We start from the raw sequence: 12,662 nt of genomic DNA on the forward strand, positions 1-12,662 counted from the left end.
TGCTGTTATTCTTGATATTTTCAAATATTTCTTCAAGGATTCTCTTCTTAAATGAGACATTGTCGAAAATGCTCCTTTCTTTAAGAAAGTGCTGCTTATTTGCCCGTGACCACTGGCGGACAGAATACATTTTCAGCTTGTTATTAGGGTCGAGGTAACAATTGTTCTGAATTGCTGTCAGCATTGTGAGGATTATTGTGGTCGTCATGCCGAATCCTGTTGATTTCGGAAGCTTTCCAACTTTCCAGTATGCACAAACTTACAGCATTTTTTGCAGTCATTGCTGAACCCGGTAGCAGTTATCACTTTGAATACCGCTTTGGAATCACCATCCCCAATACTGAACCACTGAGTTGCCCTGTCTTCTCTTACCAATAGTTGAGGGTGGAAGCATTGCTTCACCGTTTTTGGTTTAGAAGGATAGGGTCGTGAACCAACACGCATTAGGCTGGGCTGCTTGTGAACCACTGTTCTTCTTCCCCAATTATGTATGTTAAGAAGATGGAACAGCGAGGAATAATACATTTCTAAGAGGAGATCGGCATTACCTTTACAATTCTGACAACACCACCAAAAGTGTCGAATTATTGAGCGGGTCCACAATCCAACTTTAGGGTGTTTCTTTGCACATGCTGTCAGCTTTTTGAGGAGGTTCTTTCCCATGTGCCATACATCATATAATGCGTGAAATATTGCGGGGAACACGTTCTTCATCATAGCTCCAATACCCTTATGTCTGTCTGTCACAAAATCACCAATATCCAACTTGATCTCGTTGACTAGAATATCGAGCAGCAGCTGACAAGCCTGCTTTTCAAGTTCACCTGTAAATTGACCTCTTTGGATGACACAACAATCTACAATTTCGTTTGTTGTACAATGCATTATTGAATAGGTGCAGTACTTGGCTGTAAATCCTGGGAACAGAAAATGATGTTACAACTGATGAGGAATGGTTGCTAAAAACATTAACAGAGGTATCTGATCAAAGAGTTTTACAAGACATCAGTTTTGATCCTAAAATTCAAGTAAGTGATCATGAGGATGATGCAGAACTCAGCACCAATGGATATATGCATCTTGCGACACAGATGAAGATGAAGAAGTGAAAAAGGAAGAATTCAACCTTAGACTAGTCGATATAGGTTCTTGGTGCAAGTGTGGTAATTGTGCTGTATTGGGCACGGAGAATGTTATTGCTGCCAAGAAAGTACGCATATCAGCGAAATTATATTGGATATTGAAAAAGTTTCATGTGTTACAGATTGCGAACTTTTCTCAGCTGGAATCAGAAACCGAAAGATGCTACAAATGTGCTCTTTCGATATGATGCAGAAAAGTATTCCCGTCGAAAAAGAAGGGAACATAAAACCGGAAGGAGTCCGTTATGCAGCCTACAGAAACTTTTTGAACATGTGCGAACTACGGTTCATCGGGAAAAATTGGAGATATGTCCTTCCAGCATGTGCTATTATGAAGATTTGATCTCTATACCCGTCAGACGACGGAAAATACAAAGCATTTGTAGCGTCGGAATTTTTTATGAGGATTTAAGTTGATGTATTTTAATATATAGATTTATTTCCATATGTCAATTTAAATATTATTTCCTATGTTAATATAAACGCAGAAACTAAGGCCTTTTAAGAGTTAAAAATCCGATGAGATCTGCAAAAAATATCGAATTTCCACATGTCATGAACTGTCTATATAAATATAAAACAATAGTATCTTTCCCCATTATCTTATACTTACTGTTACACTAACTGTCAATTAATTGCCTTATATATTTAATATAAACTATTATAATTCTTACTCAAGAAGTAAGTACATTCGGGTGTATCAGTTGTACACATCGGACACATCGTGTAACAAAAACAAAACGTGAACAAGGACTGTCCAAATAACAAATACCAATTCACACGCATCATTCTTACTGCTATGGAAATATCTACGTCACAAGCTTACCCCTAGGCCGTAATTAGATCAGCCCCTAACTTGGAGTGTGAGTGAGCTAGAGTGTTCGGAATTTCACTAAATGATACCATTTAACGAACCAAACAACTGGTTAAAAGCTCATGGCATTCTAGGTGTATCGTTGTGACCCTTTAATGGTACATACCTTAATGTCCCTGTGTACAGTGTTCCTCATGTGGAGATAAGACAACCCTTTCAGGGTTTCTCTGCTCATGAACGCGATCTGATCTTCTTTTAAAGGTCCGTTAACTCGGTACAGGTCCTGCACACTACCTGACAGAATAGTTTTATGAAGGAGCAGCTTTTTTTTTCAAAAAGTGGCCTGAAATGAGGCGGAAATTGTGATGAAAAGTTAATTTACTTTAGAATAGTTGGTAGCGAGGAGTTACAATAAAGTGAGCAAATGTCTGGAACGAAGTAATTGAGCTGAGTAAAAACTTATACTTGATACTTGTTATCTGTCACAAGTGTTAAACTTCTTAACGCTGTGCGAGGAAGAGAGATAACATTAGAATGTGAGTAGATAATTTCGAGTAATGATCTAGATCTTCCACACAGATCAAGTGCAAGTTACACATATATTCGCACATATTTCTACTATGTAACGGTGTTAATAGCCGACTAACTTAACACTTCAGACAATTCTTTTAAAGAGGTATACCGGTGGAATGTGACACGATAATATTATTGTTTATCACAATAAGTACATTGTTCTTATCTGTGGGTACTCTCTCACATGCTACCATATTATGTGTTATATTTAAGTATACATTATGTCACTACAAGTGCTTCACTATGTTCGTATAATGGTGTTTTAGTACTTCTCGTACTACTCAGTATATAATTGTATACATTGTATAACTGTACCAGAAGGAGTTTTCAATGACATGATTGACGATTGTAAGTCCATCATTAATATTAAGTATAAATTATTGAGAAATCATCTTTATGAGCATACAAATACCGATATTTGATAAGTACATAAAGATTGTTCTTTTATTCAAATTTCTGATTGTTTCTGAATAGACTCAGTGAAGACAGATTCTAATGGAAATAAATAGCTGAATAACGTATCGACATTTCTACGTCATACTCATATTCTCAAATTATTTGTTATATAGTAGTGTTTAAAGTATTAAAATAGTTTTAATAACACTACACGAATACACCAGATTATATAAAGATTAATAACTTACCTCCACTGCAGTATTCCATAGTGATCCAGAGTCTATCCTTACTGAGGTAACTGCCCATGTAGGCCACAATGTTTGGGTGTTTGCATTCTTGGAGGATGATAACCTGCCAAGATAACAGTAAAAACCAAAGTAAATAATAAATTAGTGCATGTTTGGACTTTCTAAATTTGGCTAAATTCGGCTTGATTAAATAGACATTTAAAAACATTTGTGGTAAATACAGTAAGAGTTAATATTGTTGTTAAAGCCCAAGACATACCTAACTCCTAAGTGGAGAAAGTTATTTTAGTTTTAGTAGATTACTTATCAGATTTTTAATTTGTTTATACAATTTATTTATTTGAATAAAGTTTTATAATAAAGTTCACCTCTTGCTGAATTGCTGCCCAGTCGTCTCCAGCATCTATCTTTACAATTTTAACTGCTGTCTCTGCCCCTCCATCAATGTAGCGAGCCTAGTGAGAGTTATCATTAAATGTGGACTTGCGTACTACACAACTAACTATTTCTCGAAAACATCTCTGAATTATAATAGATATTAAGAAAGGAAGGTGAAGTTAATATAGCTGTGAAATGTATTTCTATTAGATTTAAATTAAAGTTGTCAGCTTACTTGGTACACTTCTCCATATGTTCCACTCCCAATCTTTTTCAGGAGCTCTATGTCCTGCTGGGGGTTCTTTTTGGAATACTTAAGATTGGTGTTGATGGCATTTGGCATGGGGCATTTCGACATCTTCTGTTATCAATAAATAGTACTTCTCATCTAATGTCTTGAATATAATATGCTACATCTTGTGACCATACTAAGTTATGGGGATATTGGTGGTGAAAAGTGAAAGTTAAAACAGGGTATAATTGTAATCTCTACTATAATTCAAAGAATTATTTCTGATGTATGTACGTACGACCGCCCACGTGCAAATTTGATGAGAAATATGAACTTGCGTAGTTACCACGGTAACGAGGGTATTTGAGTTATTACACGCGCGCACATGCACGTGCAATGATTGTTTTAACGTCATTTTGATCGGTTTTGTTGATATTACGCTGTGTTAAGTACAAGCAACATTTAAATCGGCTGTATCTTTGGTTGTGACGGATATTTTTTGACGCGATTTAAACTTATTAACAAAAAATACTATTAGCTTTCTCCCTGTCACCTGTGACCACGGGTTTTCTAGTTTAATTATGATTTAAGGAAGAACGCCAAAAAATTTGAAAAAAGTCTCCAAGGTAACAATATGGCAACAAAAAATGAAAGCAGCAAGTGGTAACTTTAATTTTTGGTTATGACAACAATTTTGTTGAAGCAGTAACTAAATTATTTCAAAAGTGTTCAGATACAGGATCTTTACCTGCAGTGTGGAAATCTGCATCTGTTCTAGCATTATTTAAAAAGGGTATTTAATCGGACCCCTTAAATTAGGGGTCGTTCACATATTACGTAATCAGCCGAGGGGGGAGGGGGGGTTTCCAAATGCTTACGGTTGATTACAGGGGGGGGGGGGGGTTTCGGTCGTTGATTACGTAATCAAAATTTTCTTTTTTACCCTCTAGAATAATAACAGTTTGACAATATTTTAATTCAAATTCCACTCAATTTCACTCTGATAGTGATACAATTTAGAAATTGATCGAATATCCGGCTATTATAGGAAGTAGTTTAGAAGGTGCTTGGCCGGATATCATAGCAATGATTTCGGCTCATCATGATACTGATAGCATGATCAGGGTAGCATGAAACGTAGAGAAAAGTGTTTTCTAGGAAAAAAGTCAAGGGGGGGGGGGGGGGGGGGGGTCAGGCCATGATTACGTAATATTGCTGTCAGGAGGGGGGGGGGGGGTTGGGTCTTGATTACGGTTGATTACGGAAGGGGGGAGGGGGCCGGGGGTAAAAATTGCTAAAATATTGATTACGTAATATGTGAATGACCCCTTATAGACCAGTTTCATTAACTTGTATTTTGTGCAAAGTGTATGAAAAGTTGGTGAGAGCACATGTATTAAATTTTCTAGAACATCGAATTTCGAAGCATCAGCATGGATTTGTTAAGGGTAAATCGTGTTTATCTAATCTTTTAGAGACATTTGATGATATTCTTGACATTTTAGACGAAGGTGCCCCGGTTGATCTTCTATACTTTGATTTTAGTAAGGCGTTCGACACAGTCCCCCACTTTAGACTATTGTCTAAATTAGAAGGCTTTGGTGTCAAAGGAAATGTTTTAGATGTTATTAAAGATTTTCTGACAGACAGGACTATGAGGGTTTGTGTAGAAGGACAATGGTCCGAGGTTAAACATGTTTTATCTGGTGTTCCTCAGGGGTCAGTTCTAGGCCCTCTCCTATTCATTCTGTATATAAATGATTTGCCTGACCTTGTAAAAAATAAGATTAAGTTATTTGCTGATGATCTTAAATTAATTGTAATGCAGCTAAGCACGGTAGTGTTGCTGAAGATATTGAAGAATTAGAATATGGCACAGTACAGTGTGGTACTCCATCTTACTGGCCAGCTTCTTAACCAGTCTTTCAGCTTCACCACCCATTCCACCAGAAGTCGAGAAAACTAAAGGTGTGAAGCTTCCTTTCTCCACTTCAAGAACCCGACCCTTGCGTTGTAACATCGCTTTTTCTCATTTTCATGGGACTGGTACATCGCTGGGATCGATTTGCTTGCATTGGAGGGGGCTGGGGTATGAAATACCCTTACATCAAAAAATGTGGAAAATTTGGAACCTAAATGATTTGGAACCTAAATGGGGATTGCTTTTCAGGTTTCTTTGTATCCTGACTTGTTTTCGTGGCACACCTGTGCATTTTAAGTTGTTGTACCACTTAAGTTGTTGTACCACTTAACTATAATCTATAAGTTTTCATTATTATTTTTATTTACATTTCATAATTAAGTGGATTTTTCAAGTCACTCCAATGAAATTTATAAAGTAAACATTTGACGTGTTGCTTGTCTTCCTTTTCGCAAGATCCGTAATCGCGCATATTATTAATTATGATATTGAAATATGTCAACCTCATTATCTGCTACTAAGGTGTGCCATATATGTAATGATATTGGTACTGTTCCTCTTGTTATGGTAAAGAGGCTTTCCCTGGCTTCCCAAGTTTTATGAAGACAGCTGACTCAACACCCGCAACATGGGGTTTGCTCAAGGGACCTTTTATTAAAGAGACATTTGGCAATGCCTATGATGAAATAATCAAGTGGAAGAAAAACCTGTTCAAGGTTCCTTCTGGTGCTCAAGGTAAAGCCTATGTGAAAGGGACTTCTAAAGTCATCAACTATTATGTTAATAACTCCCCCCTTCAAAATGTGGCCATGACTGCACGTATGGTTATGCCAGCCCTGCTCCTTCAAAAACCCTCCAAACGATCTAAAACAAAGGACCATGTCAGACATCTTGAAGATCGCCTCAAACTTTGGGAAAAGGGGGACATCAAGGGCCTCATCAAAGAAGGTAAAGCTCTTCAGAAGCGTATAAGGACACGTTCATTGAAGTTTGAGGATATTGGTAAATATTAGTGACCCTACTGAATGGCACGATGATGTAAAATGTGTCACACTATGAAACTATATAAACCCTCTAACCCTAAGATAATCGTTTCATCCTCTAGATAAACTTTGTCGCATAACGATATCTTTATCAGACGATAAGATATCGCTTAAATGCGGCCGGCAGTGAGTTGTAAACTTTGTCACACTATAAAAACGTGACGGAGTTTATATGGACCCCTTGTTGCCGTGTTTGACCAAATTTTCGAATTTCCAATTCATAGAATAGCTGTATATGACTATTATCTACATATTTAGCGACTTTTTTCCTTAAATGGTAGCACCATGTAAACTCCGTCACACATTTAAGAAATTTATATGAGGGATGTTTATGACATCCTGACAAGAAATGCCGAATAGTCTAGCATTATTTTGTGAGCTGAATGTGTTTGGAATTGTTCACATATTTCATTGTTATAGGCAAATACAAATACAGAAGGCAGAAATAGGTAAATTTAGTCACATAAATTTGTATGATATCTCAACATGTGTGAAATTGAGTAAATATTAGTATACCAACTTAAACACCCTATATTACGTACTATGAATCAATTAACAATATTTCAACCATACGCCGGTCATATAAATTATTATATGGCAGTGATATGTTAACATTGGATAAATTTCAACACCTGAACAGGGTAAAAATTTGTAAATTTCGTCACAAAAAAAATATTATAACTTTATTTGCTCCGTGTTGGCAAAATAACTAATTTATCGACATAGTGATGGTGATAAAGTAACATTATATACTAATTGAGGTATGATTCTTCAAAATAGGGGCAAGAAATGTAAATTTCGTCACATCAGCCATTGCATTAGTTAGATAGATTTTCTTTCATATCAACTGCCCTTATTATAGTTGGAATGGATTTATACAGGAAATATAGAAACCCATGCCCATTTTTCATCACATTGAAATTATACTTTTGGGGCAGGAAAAGTGAATTTCGTCACATTTCGGTAACTTAGTATAATTAAACTCAGAATTGTTAAACTTGAGTTCTGATGATCTGCTGAATAATAACCTACTAATAATTCCTGGAAGAATATTGAATTCTAATCGGGGTATGGTTCTTCAAAATAGGGTCAAGAAATGTAAATTTCGTCACATACGTCATTGTCAAATTTAGATACACTTTCTTTCACATCAACAGTCCTAATTATAGTTTGAAATGATTAATTCAGAGATAAGGAAATATTGAACCCATGCCCATTTTTCATCACATTGAAATTATACTGTTGGGGCAGGAAAAGTGAATTTCGTCACATCTCGGTAACTTAGTAAAATTAAACTCAGAATTGTTAAACTTGAGTTCTGATTTGCTGAATAATAACCTACTAATAATTCCTGGAAGAATATTGAATTCTAATCGAGGCATGTTTCTTCAAAATAGGGTCAAGAAATGTAAATTTCGTCACATCAGCCATTGCATTAGTTAGATAGATTTTCTTTCATATCAACTGCCCTTATTATTATTGTGACAATTTGTACATCAACTGCCCTTAACTTGAATCAGCTCTATCCGTGCATCGTCCTTATATACAGTTTTCCCGCCTTCCAAACCAAAATCAGATATAAATGATTTCGGCAATTCACCCAAAATTTTAAATTCCATATAATGTGACAGAATTTACATCATTTCCCAATAAGTGCATGTATTTGCTAACTTTTCAAAGCAACATATTTTAGGGCTATGATTGGTAGAAGAACCATCAAATAATGAGTTGAAAGGGTTTTGAGGACACCTCCCAGTAGAAAAGAGGTATCGTATTCTGAGTGTGACAAAGTTTACGAAATATTGCCTTAAAACCGTTCGATCCCTGCCCTTTAGCCAAATGTTCTATCATAATTGTAAATTGTTAGAATGACCTAATCTACTATATTTTAAACCAAAAAATGCTAATTGGGCAGCTATGGTTAACACAGTCACAAAAATGTGACATTTTTTACATTATAGTGCCTAAAAACAATAAATTGTATTTCTGAGCCGTGTATATGGAAGTATGGGTCACGTGGCTAATGTCCAGAACTTCTGAACACGCTATATTTTTTGGTTTACCAATATCCTTAAACTTCAACATGAACGTGTCCATTTACGATTTCGTATCATTTTGTGACGATGTTTACATCAACTGCCCTATACTTCAATCAACTGTATCCGTGTATCGTCCTCATATAGAGTTTTCCCGCCTTCCAAACCAAAATCAGATATAAATGATTTCGGAAATTCACCCAGAATTTCAAATTCCATATAATGTGACAGAATTTACATCATTTCCCAATAGCCAAGTGCATGTATTTGTTAACTTTTCAAAACAACATATTTTATGGCTATGATTGGCAGAAGAACTATCAAATAATGAGTTGAAAGGGTTTTGAGGACACCTCACAGTAGAAAAGAGGTCTCGTATTCTGAGTGTGACAAAGTTTACGAAATGTTGCCTTAAAGCCGTTCGATCACTGCCCTTTAGGCCTACATTGTATCATAATTGTTAGATTGACCTAATCTACTATATTTTAGACCAAAAAATGCTTATTGGGCAGCTATGGTAAACAATGTCACAAAAATGTGACATTTTTTACATAATAGTGCCTAAAAGCAATACATTTTATTTTTGAGCAGTGCATATGGGAGTATGGGTCACGTGGCTAATGTTCAGAACTTATGAACACGCTAGATTAATATATGTTAAAATTAAACCACTATCGTCAAAAACGCTGTTTTAGAAATTTACCAATTTCCTCAAACTTCAATGAACGTGTCCATAACATCAAGCAAGTGTACTCCCCAACATACACACGAAGTATTCTCCAAGCTCATGCTTCAAGGAAAGGTGTCAGCAGCGCTCAGATGAGTGACAAATAAAGCTGGGGGCCTCCTAGAGCCAACACCAGAAACTATCAAGTACTTCCTCGTAAGCAGTCTACTCAGCAAGGTGGGCCTGGAAAAAGTAGACAATGTTATATTCGAAAACATAGATATTGAAGCAATCCAGAAGGCAGCAAAGAACACCAATGGATCAGCTGGCCCCTCTGGCTTAGATTCTGATGGTTGGCAACGTATCCTTTGCTCTAAGTCATTCAAGACATGTGGTGCTGAACTATGTGAATCAGTTGCCTTACTAACCAGGAAACTTTGCACTGAATTAGTCGACCCTGATCCCCTAGTATCCTTCATATCTTGTTGCCTCATTCCTTTGGACAAGAAGCCTGGTGTTAGACCAATAGGGATCGGTGAAGTTCTCCGCCGAATAATCGGCAAGTCAGTTACTACTGTGCTTGAACCAGAGATCCTAGCAGCCACTGCACCGCTTCAAGCGTCAGCAGGCCTAGAAGGTGGAGTAGAAGCTGCTATTCATGCTCTTAGAACTATGTATGAAGATGATGACACTCATGGTATTCTTCTTGTTGATGCAGATAATGCCTTCAACCGTTTAAACCGGAAAGTTGCCCTCCACAACACAAGTGTGATGTGTCCCGAGCTGTATAAATATCTTGTTAATACCTACAGAAAAGCAGCAAAACTGTACATACCAAACTCCAAGGGATTGTTTATTTTATCCCAAGAAGGTACTACTCAGGGGGATAGCTGTGCTTCTGTTTGTTTGGGCCCGAACGGTGCCGGTGGTTCTAATGACCATTTACTAAAATACATAAATACAAAATACAATTTAGTATAAATATTATAATCAGAAGTTTTATAAATCCTATCCGTCCAAGTTAAACTTGAAGGGCGCTACACGCACGACGAAAACTCCCTTTAATGTGAGCTGAAGTAGACTACTAGTAGTAGAGCTAGTAGCGCTTGAAATTGACAGAACTGAAAACGAAATCTGACAATTGTCGCGAAAACTGACAGTTTTGTGTGCTCAAAGTGTCGAGAAATACTGACAGTGCAAGACTGGGCACACAAGAGTGAGTTAAAACATCCTCCACATAAAAACTTGAATACACTAATAATAATCAATTATTACACACAAGCTCATTCTGCAGTCTTATTAGTCTTATCAGTACTCTTTATAGCACCGTTTCTGATAAAGTGTAGCTTATCAGGCTGCTCAGTTACCAGTCGTTTCATGTCCCTGACGAGTTCTCTTTGCTTGGCTCTCTGTTCTGGAGATCGATCTGGGCTGATAAAAACAGTTTTAAACTTTTCCGTTGCTCGCAGGTTTCTTGATTTAGCGAGAATCTGATTAACAATTGTTGCACTTGCCGCAGTCACTTTAACTGGTCTCACAGCCTTGCCAGGTTTGAGCTTTCCGACTCTGCTAGCTTCGATTCTGGGTTTCTCTCCGATTGCTAAAAACACTTCACTGACCACGGTGCTGAGCTCCTCATTGTCCTGCTCCGATAAACCAAAAATCATCAGATTTTTGTTACGGTCTTCCTCCTGTACCACAGTTTTCACAGCTGTCTTGATCATTTCAGAACTGACAGGCTTCTGAGATTCTGGACAATTCGCCTGTAATACCGAGCTGAAGGATTGGAATTCAGCCTTGACAGACTCTCCGACTGACGATTTAACTGACGTCTGCAACGATTCCAACTGTTCATTTTTGCAGGCTAGTAGTTCTGACTGCAGCTTAATGATGGTCTCCTGTGTCTCGAACATCTGATGTTTAACTGAGTTTGAGGCCATCTTGTAGTCCGTGGATTCGACACCAGTGAACTCCTCCAAATATCTTAATGCCTCGTGCAACAAGTTACACGCAGTGTCCTTGTTCATCTTCTTCACGCACGAACGGGATAGTTGCTTCATTGCTGTGATCTCCATCTCGTACATAGCCTTGCTGAGAAGTTCAACTGAGTCACTCCTTAACATGCTGATATCCTTTTCACCATACTCGCTGGGCGGGATGGTCATGGTCGTGTAACACGGTGATACACAACCCACTGTAGCTGCACGTTACAATTAACAGAGATAAGCACTAAGATAAGAGAGTAAGAAAAGAGCAACGTATGCAATTAGTGTAATACTGAACTGCATTTTACTCCTGTAGCCTGATGCCCCTTATGGACAAACTCCCCACAGAGCCACCAGATATCTCTCCCGTGGTCTATGAGAACACGAAACCTCCCCAGAAGCCTCCAGAGGAGAACAATAAGATTGAGACACCGCCAGATACAACTCCAGATAGGACTCCGGAAGTAAATAAGCCCTCCAACAAAGCTGCTAAACACATATTGTTTGCAGATGATTCTGGAGCAGCAGGAAGGCTTAAAGCCCTGAAGATTTGGTGGGATACCCTACAGTCATCTGGCCCCGTTTATGGCTATTTTCCCAAACCTTCCAAGACATGGCTTATAGTTAAAGAGGAGTATCAAGAGGAAGCCAAGTCTCTCTTCCCCGACCTTAACATCACCACCGAAGGTTGTCGTTACCTGGGTTCCTTTATTGGTAAGAGTCTGGAAAGAATAAGTTTATCCAAGTCAAATGTGTTGAATGGATAGAAGAGATAGAGGGATTGGCATCAATTGCACAGCATGAGCCACACCTTGCTTACGCCGCTTTTGTTTACGGCTCCTCTCGCAGATGGTCTTTCCTGATGAGGAACACCCCTGACATGGCAGTGAACTTGCAGCCCATTGAGGACAAGATCAGGAATTTGCTCATTCCCAAAATGACAGGACACACAATTAGGTCCAACTTTGAGCGCAGCCTGTTCTCCCTCCCAGACAAGTTAGGTGGACTAGCTATCATCAATCCAGTAGAAATCGCTGATAATGAGTACAAGAACTCACTTATGGCTAACCAGCAGCTTACAGACCACATCCTGAAGCAACACACCACTCTCAATACCAACAGAGAGGCTGGGAAAGCAGTCAAGTCTGCCATTAGCCTGTCTAATGCCAAGAGGTATCACTCAGTGATACCTCTTGGCAGTGGAATAAATTTGGCAGTGGAATAAAT

General features: G+C 38.0%; 2 protein-coding genes across 4 annotated transcripts in view; both read right to left on the reverse strand.

The window, feature by feature from the left end:
• Positions 1-3,103, reverse strand: part of LOC134822094 (zinc finger matrin-type protein 2-like) — a 27,436-nt gene extending 24,333 nt beyond the window's left edge. For both annotated transcript variants that reach the window (XM_063832974.1, XM_063832973.1), the window contains exon 1: positions 3,077-3,103. The gene's annotated coding sequence lies outside the window, so the exon portion shown is untranslated. The remainder of the gene's footprint in view (positions 1-3,076) is intronic.
• LOC134822093 (mitogen-activated protein kinase kinase kinase kinase 3-like) overlaps positions 1-4,007 on the reverse strand; it is a 24,165-nt gene extending 20,158 nt beyond the window's left edge. Inside the window, exons 1-4 of one of the 2 annotated variants that reach the window (XM_063832971.1) lie at positions 3,787-4,007; positions 3,542-3,628; positions 3,174-3,276; positions 2,123-2,250 (exon numbers count right to left, since the gene is read on the reverse strand). In XM_063832971.1, coding sequence (XP_063689041.1) covers positions 2,123-2,250; positions 3,174-3,276; positions 3,542-3,628; positions 3,787-3,909 — 441 coding nt within the window. In that variant the 5' untranslated portion in view covers positions 3,910-4,007. The remainder of the gene's footprint in view (positions 1-2,122; positions 2,251-3,173; positions 3,277-3,541; positions 3,629-3,786) is intronic. The other variant, XM_063832969.1, reaches the window with a different exon arrangement.
• Positions 4,008-12,662: the final 8,655 nt, after the last annotated feature.

This window comes from Bolinopsis microptera, chromosome 10 (genome assembly GCF_026151205.1).
Source record: "Bolinopsis microptera isolate Bmic1 chromosome 10, MBARI_Bmic_1.0, whole genome shotgun sequence".
In the NCBI taxonomy this organism is placed as follows: Eukaryota; Metazoa; Ctenophora; class Tentaculata; order Lobata; family Bolinopsidae; genus Bolinopsis; species Bolinopsis microptera.